Here is a 19,398-nt window from a genome sequence, read left to right on the forward strand (position 1 = left end):
ATTTCTATTTTTGAATAGATATGCAGTGTATATTGCAAATAAAATAAGTGAGATTGAAGATCTCTGTGATACTCCTATTTTTATCTCAGTCTTGTCTTGTTTCATTCCATCAAAGAAGAGTTGTATAATTCTTTTAGATATAAAACAGTTAACTTATTTTATTAGAGAAAGTGGCAGTTTTAATATCTTCAATGTCTGAATTAACTTTGACTTTGAAACATGATTAAATGCTTCTTTTATATCAATAAAAACTGCAGTTGAGACCAGACCCTCATGCTTTGCTATTTGAATATCATGAACAACTGAGAGAATAGTGTCAATTGCAGAGCACTGTTTTCTATCTCTCATTTGTTCACTGAATAAAAGAGAATCATCTATAGAGCTTATAAAAGATAGTTGAGTAGCTATTATCTTTTCTAAAACCTTTCCTAGACAGTTCAAAAGAGATATTACTCTATATAACTTAGAAATTGAAGTTTTTCTATTAGGTTTTGCAAGAATCACTTCAGTGGCTTCTCTCCAGCATTCAGAATGATATTCATTTTTCAAGAGATTGAAAAAGAGCTCAAAATATTCATTCTTTAAGTAGGAATATGTATTTTGAATAATCAAGTGATTAATTGAATCAGAACCTGCAGCAGTTTTAACAGAACTTGAGAAGATAGCTGACTCTAATTCATCTTGTGTAAGATCAGGCCATTCCCAGTCATTTTCATCAATGTAGTTGAGAAGTGATATATTCTCTTCCTCTGAATCTGAATCTGAATCTGATGAGTTCTGAAAGAGAATTCTCATGAAAGCTTGACATTTTTTCTCAAAAGCATTTGCTGTATATGATTCATTCTGAAACTCATATTCTAAGGCTGGAAGTTTTGCTACACTTCTTGTTTTAATATAGTTAAAAGCTTTAAAAACTTCCTTCCCTTGTGCTTCTTCAAGAAATTTATTCCAGCAGTCTGTTTTAGCTCTTTTAATATCTGAAAAATATTCATTTCTGACAGCTTTGAACTCTTTATCAGATATTACATCATTCTTTCAATCTCTTCTAGCAGTAGCTAATTCTTTCCTTTTAGATGAGATATTCTCATTTCATCAAGGTTTTGAATACTCAGAAGATTTTCTTTTTGAAATATTATCTCTAACACTTGTTAGAATAATAGATGTAATAAGCTTCACTCTATTCTCAAGCATTTCATTTGAGATATCTTGACCAGAATTTCAATATAGCTCATTCTGTCTTTCAGATTTTAACAGTTTTATGCTTTCTTCAACTGCTTTTCAATCAGCTTTTTCAAAGTTATACTGATTAGAGAGAAGAGGATTTTCACTCATTTGTTTTTCACTCAGTTCAATATCAAATTGAATAATCTCATGATCTGATCCTGATGTCTCATTTGAATTAATAAATCAGTTTACAAGTCTTCTTTTCATTAGATTTTGTGACATGAAGATTAGATCTATAATAGACTTCTGTTTCATGCCTTTTCTAAAGAATGTTTGTTGATCAGACTTATTAACCAAATCTATTGAATGCTCAAAGGTTCATTCAACCAGATTATCAGCTCTCACTGCTCTCTTGCATTCTGAATTTCATCAGAGATGATGTGCATTGAAATCTCCTGCAATTATAGAGTTTCTTGATGAAGTTATGTTCAGAAATCCTCTATCAATTGTCCAGATATTGTTATTTTCCTTCAATGACTTTTCATTATAGATATTTATAAGCTGTATAGTATCAAACTCATTTTCTTTATCTATAATATCACCCACCAGAATATCAGGGTCATGTGATTCAAAGGTTGCTTAAGCCAGCGTACGATTACAGGCGTACGCCGGCTTCTTATATATTGTAATATTGTACGCTAATTTAATTAGCGGCTGCTATGGCCTCTTTACACTCATACGCGTATGCTAGTAGTTCGGAAGCAGTCATGTTATTATCTGACAGTTGTATGTTCTTCTGAATCACATTCTCCCTCACCAGATTCAGTCACACTCACATGATCATGTTGTACATCCTAGCTTCATGCAGATTAGCTTGCCACTAGTGTTTCACAATCATATAATCTATCTCTGATTTGACTAGTGTTCTGTGTACACTCTCACAAAGAAACTTTCACTATATTATATCACTCATTCACTAACTTTTCTCATTCTTCAATCATCTTCTTCATTTCATTATCATTGAATACTATTATTATTCAAGATTTCTTATCTCTTCTTCTGTTCAACTCTTTCTATCTATTTATCTATCACATTATATGTGTTCCTGGCAATGACTCTCTGTTCTCACAACAAGTGTTATCATAGTGCTCATACTGAGCAGTTCATTAGCAGTGAGTGTAATATGTTGTGAAACATACATGACCAGGACTTGTTTATCTTCTAACAATCACTAGAATGATATATTATCATGAATGATAACACATCTTCTTTATCTTCTCATACACTCTCAATTATTTCTTCTTCTCAGTGAGTTTCTGATCATGTTTCCTGACACAATTTTATGTGAATACAGATGCTGATATGTTTATTTTTATTCACATAGAATTATCATATGTTGACAGATTCATGTTCACTGATGATAGTAAACTCAGTGTTAAATCATTAATCAAGAACTTGAAGAATGTGATAATGAAGAAATTACTCATGTCATATGTGACTGAGTCTTCAGTGTTCTTCTCTATCTCTTCTATCACTTCTTCTTCTGCTGCTCTCTCTCAATCTTCTACACTTATCTCTGTGTCTGATTCTTCCACTTTCACTACCTCTGTTCCCGTGACCCCTACTTCTGCTACTTCTGGTTTTACTGTCTCTGTCTTTCTTACTAGCTCTTCCTGTTTCAAGAAGATATTGCATAGACTCAGTGAATCATATTTCTTAGCATATACACTCCTGCTCTTCTTACTGATCTCTAGAATAATTTATTGTATGAAGACTGTATATAATACAACTATCTGAAGCTCAGTTGTAAACACTGATTATTATATTCATTTTAAATATTCATGATGAGACAATTATTCATTTATATCAGAGAATCATTCTCTCTCTCAACAGTGTTAAAATTATAAGTTTTTTTCTTTTTCATCTTTTCTTTCTAATGCTGATTTTTCTGTTTTTAGGAAAAATTGTTATGAGTTTTACTGTGTATGAAGTTATGATGTTCACAGATATTAAGAAACTTTTTACAACTGTAAAGTTCAATATTATAGAAATATCTACTCTGATAAATTTCTTCAGAATGATAGATCTGTATTGACCTATTCTCTGACATCTGTCATTCAACTTTATAATACAGGCAAAAGATATTCATGTTTTCAGAAATAGAAACACAGATGTTGTACTCTTTTACACTCATAGATGTGAGGCTTGTACACCTTGTCTGAGATGTCATTGTGAGAATGAGTTATTTGTATGCTGCATTCTGCTTTCTGTATTTCTCTGTGTCTCTCTCTCTCTTTCTGAGAAGCCTTGTGCATGTTACAATTGTATGTACAACTCTAAGATCAGTGAGTGTTCATTCAGTAACTATTCTCATCTCTGATTTTGTGATTTTCATATACTAATAATGATTCTTAGTTGCTTCAGTATCAGAGACTATTCTGATTGAAGATGATAACATCACTGAGACTACTCTCTTCTACTCTCAAGCTTCTCTCATTACTTCTTCTCTCTCTTCTGCAGAGAAGGTTATGCATACACTGAGTTATAAGCATTCAGTCTCAAGTAGCTTCTACTGTTATTCGTCCAGTTCTGTATCTTCTTCTTCTTCTGTTTCTTCTGTCTTCATTCTCCCTGCTCTGACTTCTGGTTCTGCAGATCTCACACTCTTCTTCAATTTCTCTATGTGTACACATATGCATTCCTATATTAGCATTTCAGCCAATCTTATGATAAATGACATTAATGTTGTACACAGAGCAGTAGAGGAATCAGAGATGTGTATAACATTGTTGTAAAAGCAGCTTGCAGCTCTCAAATTCCTTACAGATCTTGAGTTTTGAGATTTCCTTTGTTTTTGACATTTTTCAGATGACATGATGTTGAAAATAGATTAAACATGTGATATATGAAAATGAATGAGATTTATATGATAACATTTGTCTTTTTACAGCTGATTCTTACAGTTGATGATCAATTCATTATCTCTTTTCTTACACTTTTTCTTTATCTACTAGTCACTACTCTTATATGATCTCTATATAATACAGCATTCAGTGACTAGGTTTAGCAGCTTTCATCTTTTATGATTCTGTCTCATACATTATACTGTCTCTCTTTGCTCACTCAGATCACTACAGTGAACAGCTCATCAAAACTAATCTTATCTGATCTCTGAGCATTCTCAGAGATTGAGATGACTTGATCTCACATATCTGCAGATGTTTCAGATAGTTCATCCTCTGTGATCTCTGCAATTGAACTGGTGTAAACAGTTAAATTTAACTCTGAATTCCTTTTTCTTCTGTAATCTGACTTATGTACAAGTTTGTTACTCTGAGACTGCTCTTTACTGCATTGTGCTCACTGTCTGCAGTGTGTTATTATACAATCAGCTACAGTCTCATCACTTATTAAAGTGTAATATTCACCTGATTTCTTCATTGCTTCTCATTCTTTTCTTGTAATCATGAAAAGATCAGAATAAGTGAGATCATCTGGTTTATAAATGTCTATGATTTCTCTTACTTTGTAAGACTTTTCAATTATAAGTCTCTTCTTTTTCAACACTGATAATAGTGCTGTGAATAATCATAATCTGCTCAGATCTTACATCTTTGCTTTCACAAGTTATAAATTATTGATTAAGTTGTATAAGATCTGTCTCTCTGATTCTTTCAATGCATACATTTTCAGAGAATGTGATTTGAGTATTTTATATAGCTCAAATTATCTAGATTGAAACTTCTCAGAACTCTCATTGCATACAAGAACTTATATTCTCATCTTGAGACTCAATTTCTTAACTAGTGAGTCTTGTATTCTTTTCAATTGAATTGCTCAGTTCAGAAGTAACTCATTAGCTTTTGTACATGTATAGCTGATCTCTTTCAATCTTGATTCTGTATCTGCAACTGTTGCATCTGCAACTGCTGTTTCTGCTGTGTCTGCAACTGCTCTCTCTCTCACCTTTTCTGAAGCATTCTCTGAGATGCGTGGATGCAATTCATACAACAGGTAGAATGATGAACACTTGAAGACTGCATGCTGTTGAATTCATGTGATTAATAGCACCTGTCTGAGATATTCATCTCATAGTCTCATAGGCTTGCTCACTAGATATTTTGTCAGCATGTTGCTCAAGATTTCATTCAAGTGTTTCATCTTCTCATTTATCTGTGAATGATATGATATTGTTCTATAATGTCTTGTCTGTAACTGGCTCATAAAATGTCTCACTGCTCCTTCTATGAGATTTGCACTGTTATCAGTTAAAATCTCACACAGTATTTCATAGTTGACATATATCTCATCATGTAGAAACTTTATCATCACCTTCTCTATCATCTCTGAAACTGCTTTCATGACTGGCCAGTCAGTAGTGTAATCAATAGCAGTGATTATTCATCAATTTTCATTTGATGTTCACAGTAATATGTCTATGAGGTTCATCTCTCATCATTTAAATGATTGTATTGTACATTTCATCTGATGTTATACTTTCTCACATTTCAACCCTTTCTTAGATTCTTTTACAACCTGGCAATTCAGGCACTCATGAGCATATGCCTGAATATTCTCAGTCATGCTTAGCCAGTATACTCTTGATTCAAGTACATTCATGAGTTCAGAGCTTTCTAAGTAACTGAATTCCTTGTGTATATAAGTCATCAAGTCACATCTAAATGAAGATTCTAGATAGAGAGCTTCAATGTATTCTAGATTGTAGTAAAGCATAATATTGTTTTTCAATTTTCTCAGCTTGAAGTTCAGAAGCATCTCTTCTACTACTTTCACAAGACACTTGTCATTTGATATCTTGTCATTCTTTAAGTAAGAGATCATAGTGTTCACTCATTCTGATTCCTTGCATCTTCTCAGCACATTTAATGCAAATGTCTCTTGTGTCTGATTCACAGAATTCTCACTCATGAAATTAAGTCTGCAACTGATTGCATCAGATATCACAGCATCTGATTTCTTTCAGTATTTAATATGAAGATTATACACTTGAAACTCTGAGATTTAACATGCTAAGTGTTTGAAAGATTTTATTATTAATTGTAGATAGATAAGACTTTTGTGATCTGTGATCACTGTTGTTGTATGTCTGTTGTCAATATATCTATTTCACAACATCAGCATATACTTAATTGCTAGCAATTTCTTTTCATACACTGAATAATTGAGCTCAGCATCTGATAGTTTTCTATCATTGTATGCTACTAGATGCAGCTTGCTGTTCTTACTCATCTGTAGAAGAGTATCTCTGATAGCTCATTCAGATGCATCTGTCTCAATGTAGAAAGATTTATCATGATCTGATTGAATAAGCACTGAGAATATTGTTACATATTCTCTCAGTGTGAGAAAAGCCTCTTCATACACAGTATTTCAGATAATTGAATAAAACTTCTTCTTTCACAGATTTGCATCTGTTTCTCTTAAGAGATCTGAGAGTGATGCAGATATTCATGTGAAATTCTTGATAAATCTGCAGTAGTATGAGATCAACTTAAGAAACTGTTGTATATAATGTATGTTTCTCAGCCATGATTAATTCACTATGACATTCAATTTCTCTGAGATGAGGTATATATAGTCATCACTCACTACATGTTCTATAAACTTCAACTCTTTCATTTCAAACACACACTTGATTGATTTGATGTAGAGCTTATGCTCTGTCAGAGTTATAAGCACTTTATCAAGATACTTCAGATGTTCATTGTATGAGTTTGAAAAGACTAGAATGTCATCAAGATATATAAGACATGAGGTTTTATTCTATTTATAAAGAATTGTATTCATCATCATTTGAAAGATGATGAGTGCATTTATCAGACTGAATGATATTATCAGGAATTTGAACTTTTCTCATTGTGTATTAAACATAGTTCACAGAACTGATAGTTCATCTACACAGATCTGTCAGTATTCTGAGAGAAGATTGATCTTTGATAGATATCAGGTGTATTCAACTGTATTCAACTGTTGTTGAATCTATGGCAGTGAACATTCATTCTTGATTATAAGCTTGTTGAGTGCTTGATAATTGATACACATTCATCACTTCTCATTCATCTTTTTCATGAATAGAACTGGAAAGCCTCACGCGCTTGATGAGAGTTATATGAGACTATATTCTAGAAGGTCAGTGATCTGATGCTTCTGTTCTTTAAGATGCATTTGTGACAGAGAGTATGCATTCTGATTGACTGGTTTTGTGTCTCTCATGTCAATCTCATATACAAATCCTTGTTCCAGTAACAATTCTGATGGAAGATCTGTTTGAAAGACCTTCTCATGCTTCTTCAGAAGCTTCTTCATACACTTGTCCTTCTACATATTCTTTATCTTGATTTTCTCTGCTTCTGAGTTCTGTATGACATACAGAATACTTTCAGATGAGGTCTTGTGAATCATTCTCTTTGCTTATTGATGTGTAAGCAGATTTAATTCTTATATATCAGAGATGTGAAATGTTCTTCTCATATCAGTTGATAGAATTATATGAACCATTTTCTTTCTATCAGTCAACTGTATATGACATGTACATCATTGAATCTACGGGTTGAACCTTTGAAATCAGTTGAGTTCAAGAATAAGGTTGTATTTCATGTTCTGCAGCTCTCACACTCAAATATAGTAAGATCATTCTTCAAAGTGCAAGAGAACTCTTACTTTTACAGATAATATCAGATATCAGTTATCAGATAATCTTATATATTGAGAATTCTTCACTCAGTGAACTTCTTTCAATCTTCAGATTATATAATCATTAATATATTGTATAGAAGCTTCTGTGTCTGCTAACACTTTTGCAGCCATCTCTCAATTCTTACTCAAGTGTCTCTTATATATTAACATTTCAGGTCTCAAGGTATTAAGATGAGTGTTCACTTCATCATTCTCACTCACATCTCATTCAGAAGCCTGCTTCTTCTTTGCATTCACAGAATTCAGAGAGTCATCTAACATAAGCATCTCTTTCACTTTGAAGACTTTTCATAGAATATCAGTGAGTGTCTCTGAGCTCACTGATTCTGCTAGTTTTTTAACTCTCTTGCTTCTCTTGACTGCACATGCTGAGTGCAATCTTTTGCATCATGATTTTGATGTCTGCAGTTGAAGCAAGCTTGATACTCACAACATCAAGGTTTTCACTCAGAGAATCTCTTTTTCAGAGGATTCAGTGCTTTAGCAATGACATTCAGATCTAGATTCATCATGTCTGAGTGTGTGACTTGTATTATAGAAGTCTGATTATCTGTTCTTCACTGAAGTATACTTGATTGCAGTATTTTCTGTTGCAATTGACTCACTTGTTTCTGTACAATGAGGATATTGTATGCTTTCTTCACTGTGTCTGACTGTGAGGTTAAGCATTTTCATTCTGCTCTCAACTCAGGTGTAAGATTATGAATGAAGATCTGTAAATAGAAAGATGTTGAAAGCTCTTCATTCAATGTGAGATAGTATAAGCTGAAGTGTGTAAAGTACAATGTAAGATTACTCACTTATCTACACTCAGTGAAGTGTTCATAATACTTATCTTATATATTCACTTTCTCAAAGTTGTGCAAGATTCATTTGAAAAACTCATTTCATGTTTGTGAGAATGAATATTGCTTCAGATCTGTGAGATTCATCTTTTCATCAGTTATTCACAATGACTTTGCTTTTCTGTGTAGAAATATGACAGATCTTAAGACTTGTTGAAATTCTGTTAACTGTCTGTCTGTGAGTTTATATTCAATTTGATAATATAATTACATCTGACTTAGTCAGCTGATTACAGCATCATTTTTTCAGTTACTATTGAAGCTTAGTAACTTCAGCAGATCTCTCAGCTTGATATATTTCATACTCAGATTCTCATCCTGTGCAGTGATCTCTGATGATGTGTATACTTCTGAAAAGATTGTGAACAATCATGATGAAATCTTCAGATTCAGTGTAGTTGTCTGTCTGTGTAAATGTTTGATCTTCTGCTGCAGGCCTAAGATCTGATTTTCTCTATTCTTATTGATGATGGCAATTGCATCAGTGAAGCTCTTCATAGTGAATGCTTAATCTGCAGTGAATGTCAATTGTTATTTGACTTCTGTCTCAGCCTGTCACTGTGTACACAAGACCTCAATCTTGTTTAGAATTCTTGTACATGTACAGAGCTTTGATTCTAGTTCAGCAGTCTCAGCTGCTTTTCTTACTGCTTTAAGTAAACTCTCTAAGAGATTCTGCATATCTTTCAGTTCAGATAGCAGAGAAGAGTGTTGTTTGTATTAACTAGAGAAGGTATTCATTTCAGTGATTGATTTCTGATTGATTGTACAATGTCTATTGTTATATCACTATATCACTATATTATTCTATCACTATATTGTTATATGATTTCTGTTATCATCATATGACTCTGATGATAGTCACCTCTTCTTTTATCTCTTTGAGTGAAGAGCAGTCTTCTTTGAATCTGGTTCACTGCTCTCATTTCTTTTCTCACATCTCATCTGTTCACATATGTGGCATTCATCTGAGTGTGGAGTTTTTCCCTAACAAGTAAAGCAGTATCAATCAGATGCTCTTCTACTCATCACTCTTCATATGCTATCTTTTGAGGTGTTCTAGAACCACACTGACATGATAACTATGAATCACTTTATAGATAGAATTATCACATTCTGAAGAAGTCTGCACTTCTCACCAGTTTTTAGACATGCTATCAGATGTGATTCAAAGGTTGCTTAAGTCAGTGTATGATTACAGGCATACACCAGCTTCTTATATATTGTAATATCATACGCTAATTTAATTAGCAGCCACTATGGCCCCTTTACACTCATACGCGTATGCTAGTAGTTCGGAAGCGGCCGCGTTATTATCCGACGGTCGTACGTTCTTCCGAACCACAGTCAGACATGATATCAAATCTTAGATTAAATTGATATCTTGATCTCTTTCTTTCATAGATCACTACTCTTGACTTTATCTCAGACTTTTGAGGTAAAAAGCAGTAGTAGCTTAAATGAGAAATGACATATTTTTGCTCAGCATCAAAATTCGGCTCCTGAAGCAGTATAAAATCAACTTTTTATTCAAATGCAATTTGAAGACAAGAATAAATACAATTTGAGTTTCTATTCACATTATTTTGAATAAATGTGATTTTTGAAGAGTTTTTAAACTTTTTTTGTTGTTTTTGTTGTATATTCATACTAAAAGAGAGTAGAGTAGAATCTAATCACTATTATCAGATAGTAGATTATAACTGTTCTGAAAAATAGAAATCTCAACTGCTTGCATTATATCTAGTTTATCATCAGAGTCATTTCTCAATTCTCTAATCTTAACAGAAGTTTGAGAATTCAAATTCTGTTTACATTTAGCTGGAGAATTGAAGTTTGAAGACTTAGATAGTTGAGAGTTTCTTCTTTTTGAGCTTGCAGTTGTAAGTCTACTGACTTGACTTTTCTCTTCAGTTCTAGATTGACTTTGAGCTTCTTCTTTTCTTCAGTTCTTTTGAGTTCTAGAAGCAAACACACATTCTTTTGAGCTAGATGCATGTTTTTCTTTGCAATTAGAGCACTTAAGCAGAGTATATTGATAAATTTCATCTCTTTTTGAGCATGTTTCACATTTATGCTCACTAGTTTTGTAATCTCTAGCACAGAATGCACATTTTGAGTCTTTAAAACATGAGATTGCAAAGTGTTCATATCTTTGACAGTTTGAACACTGTGTTTGAGCTTTGAGATTCATTCTTGAGTCTTTGTATTCATGAACTCTCATTTTCAAACCTGCTACTCTTACTTCAGAGATCTTTGACTGTTCAAGTGTTTTTATATATACTAGAACAGAGGCATTTCTTCTGCTTTGTCTGAACTTAATTGAATTTAGTTATACAGGCTTCTTTCTCAGTTGAATAGAGTTGTATTCTTTTAATTCATTTTTGAGAAGTAGCATTTCTTCTTCACAGTCAAAAATTTCAACTGAAATATCATGAAGAATGAATTTGTCTCACTTTTCATCTCTTTCAGATAGAATTGTTGTGTTTAGTAAAGATTCTACTGCTGACTTTCAGAGATTCTCATTCTGAATAAGGAATTCAGCACTGAATTCAGGCATTGTAGTCAGAATGATGAAGTTTTCAAAGAATGATGACTCAATTAAAGCTATAACTGGTTTTTGAACTTCAATATCAGTCATTAACTGAGAAAAGAACTGCTGATTAATTTCATTTCTGATTCTGAAAATGAGATTTGAGTTTAGCTTGTTTCTTTGCAGAATGTCCTGGTTTGAGACTTTGAGAATAAGTCTTCTATTTCTGAAGATTTGAAAGTTTTTCTCTTTTTGCATTTTCTTTTCCACTTTTCCATGAATAGAGACATGAGCAGTATTCTTCTCAGTTTTCTCAGGATTTTGAGCAGGTTTTGAGACAGCAGGTGTAGACACAGCAGATTCAGCTACTTGAGCATATGTTTTCTTCTGATTCAAAGAAGAAGAAGAAGTAGGAAAAAAGAAAGAAGAAGAGCAAGATAAAGAGTCAGTGATTATATTAGAAATTTTCAAGGATTTTTGAACTGTGTTTGAGATTCTAAGTTTGAACTTGATCATCTTCTGTAGTTATCTAGCCTGAGCATGAAGAATTAACAGAACTTCTTCATTCATCTCACTCAGACACTGCTTTTCAAGAATCTTGCTTACTTTTTCAAGTTTCTGTATTTCAAGAACTTGTTGTTTCTCTATTTCTTCTTTCTTTCTTCTCTTCAGAATTTCAATCTAAGGAATAGCATTTGAGAAAGCATCTTTTTCCACATTAACTGAGTGTATTTTTGAACTCATTGTTTTCACTCAATGAAAAGTTGATCAGACTGTTTCAATTGAGATATTTCTAAGTCTGTTTTCAATTGAAAAGTTGATCAGACTGTTTCAAAAAAAGAATAAAAGACTTTTGTGTACAAAACATCTGATTTTTTTCACACTAGTTCAGTAACTAGATTAGATTTTTGAAGAGAATCTAATAAACTAAAATTGATTTTTAAGATAAATCAATAAAATCTTTACAATCTCTTTCTTGAGATACAGTGAGGAAAAGTATGATATCAATTGATAATAAATCAGATAATATGACAGTTTTTGAGAGAAAAACTGACAAAAAATAAATCAATTTTTTGCAGAGAAATTGATTAAAACTATTCAATTTTATTCTAAATCATTCAATTCTCCTCACACAACAAGTGTGCAACTCAAATCAGTTAATAAAGAGTGTAAAAAAGAATTAAGTATTAATAAGAGCTCTTCAGCCACTGAAAAAGTAATTCTTACTTAAAAGAATATGAAATTATGACAGAAAACAACTCTGTTTTTAATTCTTTGTAAGAATATTGTGTAAAACCCAGAGAAAAACATCTTACTTTTTCAAGAGAAGTAAAAAACTATTTCTAAGATCTTTTTTTTTTTTTGCATTAACTGCTGCAGAAGAATGAGATAGAAACTGCTAAGATATGCACTACTGTATACTCTCTATCAAGACTTTCCCTCTTCAGAGTCTTGATATTATAGAGAATATAAGTCTGTTTCTATATAATAATATAAATATTGTCAGCGGGATGTAGAGGAACTGGTTATTTATATCTCAAAATAGAAGACTTTGTCAATGATTATATCAATATAGAGTTAATTCTCAAATTCAATAGAAATCTAGTATTGCTGTTCTCAATTCCTTGCAGAATCTATTGAATATTGAGATATTAAAACTAGATTTAATATATCTCACTGTGCAGGGATCAAAGGCTCAGTCAGATCTTGAGATATACTGATTTTATAGTTGTTGATGTGCTGTTGACTCATTGTTCACTGATTATGTATTGAATGCTGTTGTCAAGGTATCTTTTTGTATCATTCTGCCGGGGATGGGCCAGATTGAGAGGGGTAGTACAAGGGTGAGACTTGGTGTTGAAGTCTAGGTACACTGGCGACAGACCGTGGAGGTTGCACTTCAGAAGAGTCCATTGATTATGTGCTTGATATTATCGCCAAGGTATCTTTTTGTATTTTTCTGCCGGGGATGGGCCAGATTGAGAAGGGCGGTACGAGGGTGAGACTTGGCGTTGGTGTTTTGGAACATCAAAGATGGACAGGGTTTTCGCGGAGGTCGCTCCTCGGATATCTCCACAACTACAGGTCAGGGATCTTCCAAAATCGAGAAGATTGGTGCATATGGCTAGGTCACTTCACCTTACAATTTGTATGGCACTCTGGCCCGGGGTTGTGGTGTGGTAGGGGAGAACGGGGGATAATCCCACACAGGAGTTTCGAACAATGTCCGGTTCACGTTTGGCTGGATAACTCCACCACCACACGGGGTATGCGGTCGGCGATGGGGTCAAAATGCTCGTATGATCGAGGGCTTTTCGATGGATCTATCGGCGGGTTCTTATTCGAACAATCGAGCGAGTTCGTGGTGAAGCGGTTGTTGTCTCTGAACTTATAAATGAATCAATCTTAGTAAAGAATATTCTTGAGCATCTTCTACAGAATTAAGCTATTTTTCTATAAGAAATACTTACTGTCTGTAAACACTCTCAAACTGAGTCTCTAGATATAATCTTCAGAAACACTTATAAACTGAAAAGAAACTTTCTTAAGTTGTAACTACTTAAGATTACTTATTAAATCACAATCTATAAAAGCTTTTACAAGTTTGTATTTGAAATTAATGTACAAGCTCAGCTGTGTGATATGAAAGATGAAGAAGCTGATATCTATATAATAACAGATCTCTATTATACTAAAGTTAAGAACTGACTGAATTATCTAAAGAATGATTATAAGAGATCTCACTAATCTATTCTCAAGATTTATTTAGAGAATAAATTAAAGAACCTTATAAGCTGAACAGAGAATATCTGAGCTGTGATCATTAATATTAGAAAAAGAGATGAGAAATCTGATGAAAACTACTCACAGTGCTTTATAAAATTATGATATGAATTAAAATCTGTGAAAACAGAGCTCTGAAACAAGATCTGAATAATGATATTTATAAAGAGACTGAATAAAGATATATAGAATAAGCTCATTGAGTAAGACTCTAAGTTCTTAACTCTGAAGAAACTGATGACTCTTATTCACTGTTTATAAATCACTGTGAGAGTCACAGATCTGTAGAGAGTGAATTATCAACTAACTCTGTAAGAGTCAAAATAACAGAGAACAGATTTGTTAGAAAAAGATGATAAGATATAGAGAGATTCATATCTGACTGCTGAGTAGAGAGAGAGAGCTTTACAAGCTCTTATAAACAGAGAGTATATAATAGAGAGATTAAGAAAAAGAGACTCTGTTTTATCTATTCTAAATCAGAATATCTCTGTGCAAACTGTCTGAATAAATTAAAATAGAAATTTAAGAAGTTACAGACAGAGTCAGTAACAGTCTTCTTAAGAATTTTAAAGCTGATATCTGAATCTGTTACTTTCTCAATGAAAATACTTACTTATGAAAAGAGATTATATCACAGTACTGCTATCTCACAAGTATAAGAAGTATTGATAAACTCAGAATCTCAGATCACTGTAGTATTATTATTATTATTATTCTTCAATTATAGATGTATGCAGTCAGAGACTATGACATCTACCTGAGAACTTTAGTTCTCAGGGTTTTTTCTATGTCTGTAAAGTTACCTATTGTACATTCATCAATTTCAGATATGCAAAATCAGAAAATTCCAGCTCAGAATACAAAAACTGTTCACAAATTGCAGTGTTTTAACATCTTTTAATACTTTGAAACCATTTGACAATATCATGACAAAAGAAAAGAGAGAAAGAACACAGTCTCAAAGATAGACACATTAAATAGATAGATAGAAAGAAACTGAAAGAAAAAGATACAGAAAAAAGATAAAGTAAAGAGAAACTATAACAAAACAAATTATTAAAAGAGAGTGTATAGCTGTTTTAACAGACTATATCTGATTGATTTCCTCCTCTTCATATTCAGATAATTCTGAATTTAGTCATTTTCTTATAGCTGCTTGAGTTTCTGATAGAAAGTCTATTAAGTATTTAATTCCTATCTCAGTTGAGAATAAGAATCTCATATTTAATTGATTTAGATCATACTTCTCTTTCAATCTGGCTCTGAGACTATTGTATAATGCACAGTGCATTATAATATACTCAGAATTCTCATTTATATTGCAGAATGAGCATTCTATTGAGTCAAATCTATCATCAAATCTTTGTATATAAGATTTGAAATAGCCATGTCCTAGTTTCAGCTGTATTATAGATGAGAATATTTTCTTTTTACATTTAATTGAACAAGATTTCCACTTGGGTTTTGTTTCAAATCTTGAATAATGTATACTCTTCTTTTGTTTCTGCCAGCTTTCATTTCACTTATCTAAACAAGATTCTTTTATTTTTCTCTTTATAAAAGACCAGAACATAATTTTTTAAATAGATCTGCTTAATTCTGCACTCTTTTTTGCAGCTGAATCAGTCAATTCATTGCCATGAATATTCATATGAGCAGGAACTCAGTGTAGATGAATTCTCAGCTTTGATGTTCTTCTCTTTTGAATTTTTAAAACAGAGTTTAAGATCAGTTCAAGATTCATTTGATTATTATAAATCTGACTATTTCTAAGTCTTTTTAAAGCAGCTTGACTATCAGAGAATATTCATGTCTCTTTCAAACAATTTCCTCTTTTATAAGATTTTATTTCAATGAGTTTGAAAGCTTTCACTATTATAAATAGTTCAGCATCAAAGACTTTACATTCAGAGTCTAGATTTCAGAAATCTGAGATAAAATTAATATTATCTTCAGTATAAGCAATGCCTGCATCTAATCTATTCAAGTTCTCATTTTTTAAGTCATCTGAATAAATCAGAATAGAGTCTTTTATATTAATTGTAGAAATTCTCTTCAAATACTGTTCATATTCTTTCTCTTTTGATAGTTCACTTATTTGTAAGTCTATAAGAGATTCAAGCTTTTTTCTCCAGAGAGATAACTTCTCATGATCAACTTTTTCAACATTTAAAGAAGAAAATTGACTACAGGCGCTAGCCACCCGCAGGATGCATCTTAAGCTAATTACATTTAACCCCCTATAATTAACCGACCACCGCGTCCGTCCTCTCGGGCCAGCCACTAATTTCCAGGGGCATTAGTTAGTGGCTGCCACCACCCACTTGGTACACACCAAGCTTCCAGTTGCGATCTCGGCCTCATTAGATGCTCATAGGCCTATCAATCAGCCGTCGTGACCTCGCCCTGTGTTAGGGACTAATCATAGGCTCGATGACTGCAGTCCTCCCTGCCAGTATTAGGGCTTGACAGAGAGCTTGCAGGCTCTAGCCTATCAGAGTGCTCTGCCTAGGGCCTAGATGCGTGTCTAGGCCTGCTAGTCAGATGGTTTTCAAAATCATTCTCTGTATTTGAGAGGGAGCTAGGCTCCGATGACAGCCCTAGTTAGAGACTCACTTAAGTAGTGTATAACCACTACATTAGGCTTGGCTCTATATTGTTAGAACCTTGACAGGTGCACAGTAGGATAGTGAGACATTGGCATCTCATGCCGGCCCTGGTGAGTGTTCGCAGGATCTCACTTAACTAGTGGCTTGACTTGCAGTAGGGAGTTCTACCCCGCACCAAGCCTTACTAATTAAGCTCAGCCTCTATTACATGGGGGCTTTCATGGGTAAGAAGTGGCAGGTGCCAGCGATGGGATTCGAACCCACGCACCCCTAATGTGTGCGGCCTTGGTTACTAGTCTTACCAACTGGGCCACGCTGGCAGATCACTGTAGTATTTCTAAAGCTCACAGAGTGAATAGACTGAAAGATGAAAACTGAAAACCTGCTCTTATAATAAGCAGAATATAAGAACTCAGATCTGAGAACTGAGAAACTTATAAGAGCTATCTTTGAATTGCAAGATCTCTCTGAAATCTGAAGAAGATTTATAGAAACTGTGATTATTACAGATATTACAGATGATATGTACTTGAAACTTATATAACTTTAAAGACACAATCTGCACATAGCTGTTTATAAGTTAGGTTTATACTTTCAATCAGTGTTAATAGACTCACTTACAGAGATAGAATCAGTTGATACTGCAGAGTTAGTTAGAGAAGACAAGCTTATTTATATAATAGCTTTATAAGTGTCTGAGAATCTCACAGTTATGAAAACTGAGCTTCAGATATCAGAGAAATACTGAGATCTTTCAGAGATGTTCAGCTCAGCAAAGACAGCTGAGCTTCTCTCTCATTATAAGAAGAATCTGATAATAGATTTAATAGAAGAGTAGAAACTCTTTTAAGAATCAATCTATAAGCTCTCTTATTATAAGACAGAGATCTTACAGATCTATATAAAGAAGAATCTGAAGAATGACTTTATCTGATCTTCACAGATCTTCATAGAAGTCTCTGTGATATTTATAAAGAAGAAGAATGAAGATTTTAAATTATATATAGACTACTATAATCTGAACTTCAAGATAATAAAGAGCTGTTATTCTCTGTCTCTGATTAAGAATGTGATTAACTGTCTTATAAGAGCTGTTATATTCATACAACTAAATATAATCAATGTATATACACAGCTGTGAATACAGTCTGAGAATGAATAAAAGACTGTCTTTAGAACTGTACTGAGATTATTTAATTATCTAGTAATATCTTTTGATCTGACTAATACTCTTATAATATTTCAGTCTTTTATTAATAAAACACTTTGTATATATCTGAATGTCTTTATAATAATATATGTGAATAATGTGATAATATACTTCATGAAGAAGAAAGAACATACTGAGTATGTGTGAAGCATGTTAAAGGTCTTAGATAAGACAGAACTGTATATTAAGCTTATAAAGTACAACTTCAGTATCTATTAGATTAATTTTCTAGAATATATAATCACTGCAGATGATATTCAGATGAAATCTTCACAGATTGAGATTATTCTATCATAATCAAAGTTAACTAGTATTTATAAAATTCAGATCTTTCTAAGCTTTGTGAATTTCTATAGATAGTTTATCTTTATATTTATAAGAATCTTCTTGACTCTTACAGATATACTGAAGAGTGAAAATAAGAAGAAGTCATTCTATAAATAGAGAATGAAAAGATTGTTAAGAAGAGAGAACTGTGAGAACTTTCTTATTTCAGAAGCTTACAGAGTCTTTACAAGATTAAAACAGATATTTACAGATACAGTGATACTGTTTCACTTTGATCTCTTACTCTTAATCAGATTAAAGACAGATGTCTTCTTCTTTATAATTTCAGAAATAGTCTTATAACTATAGTTAAATAAAAACTGAGTTTCAGTGATCTTTTTCTCATAGAAGATACAACTTATGAAGATTAACTATAGTATTTATAATCAGAAGCTTCTTATAATAGTGAAATTCTTCTATTACTGATATCACTACTTTGAGAGTCTTGTAACAGTGATTACTATTAGAACTGATTATAACAGCTTATAACAGTTTACTTTAATTAAGAAACTCTTATAGTGACAGATTCACTGAGCTCAGAGACTGAGTGAGTTCTGATTCAAGATAGAATATATTAAGAAAACTAAGAACTCGGCAGACAGACTCTCTTACAGATCAGACTATATTAAGAAGATCAGAGTAATAGATATAGAGAGACTAGAGAAGGTAGAAAAGCTTTATAAGATGCTCAGACTGAGTATTGTAAAGAGATTAACTGAAGAGTCTCTCAATCTCTTATAAGAGAAGAGAAGAAAGAGAGAGAAGAAGTCTGTATAACTACTTTCTATAACACTGAGAGTTAACACTCTGAGAATCTCTGCAAGAATTCTTGAAGAGAGTATCTATAATCTGAAGAGTTTACAGACTTTGAGAAGTATTATAGAAGATCTGATATAAGAGAAAACAGAGTATAAGTCTTTATAAGATCTTCTATTCAGATTGTCTAAACTGTAACTGAAGAATAAATATACTTAGTATATTTAAAAACTACTTACAGCAGAGATCAACTCTGCAGAAATAAAAAATTAAAGAAACTTAAATAATCTCTTATAAAGAGAGAGCTGAATTTATATATCTGTGAATAAGTTTCTATATATAGAACTTATTAAAAGGTATTATAACTCTTCTCTAGCAGATCATTTTATAAACACTAGAACTTATAAGTTACTTATAAGAAAATACTTCTGACTGAAGATATGAGAACTT

The 19,398-nt window shown here is 32.6% G+C and overlaps 1 protein-coding gene and 1 pseudogene across 2 annotated transcripts; one reads left to right on the forward strand and one right to left on the reverse strand.

The window, feature by feature from the left end:
• Nucleotides 1-12,771: 12,771 nt before the first annotated feature.
• BDCG_08321 (uncharacterized protein) lies at nucleotides 12,772-13,654 on the forward strand (the record flags this gene model as incomplete). Its single annotated transcript, XM_045424100.1, has 2 exons — nucleotides 12,772-13,046; nucleotides 13,202-13,654. The coding sequence occupies exon 2, from the start codon at nucleotides 13,229-13,231 to the stop codon at nucleotides 13,652-13,654; it is 426 nt and encodes a 141-aa protein (XP_045272888.1). The 5' UTR covers nucleotides 12,772-13,046; nucleotides 13,202-13,228.
• A 3,240-nt stretch (nucleotides 13,655-16,894) lies between these two features.
• On the reverse strand, nucleotides 16,895-16,975 carry BDCG_17760 (annotated as a pseudogene). The gene has a single exon. The product of its transcript is annotated as a tRNA-OTHER (tRNA).
• Between the last annotated feature and the right edge of the window lie 2,423 nt (nucleotides 16,976-19,398).

The sequence above is a fragment of the Blastomyces dermatitidis genome, assembly GCF_000003525.1.
Source record: "Blastomyces dermatitidis ER-3 genomic scaffold supercont1.10, whole genome shotgun sequence".
Lineage (NCBI taxonomy): Eukaryota > Fungi > Ascomycota > Eurotiomycetes > Onygenales > Ajellomycetaceae > Blastomyces > Blastomyces dermatitidis.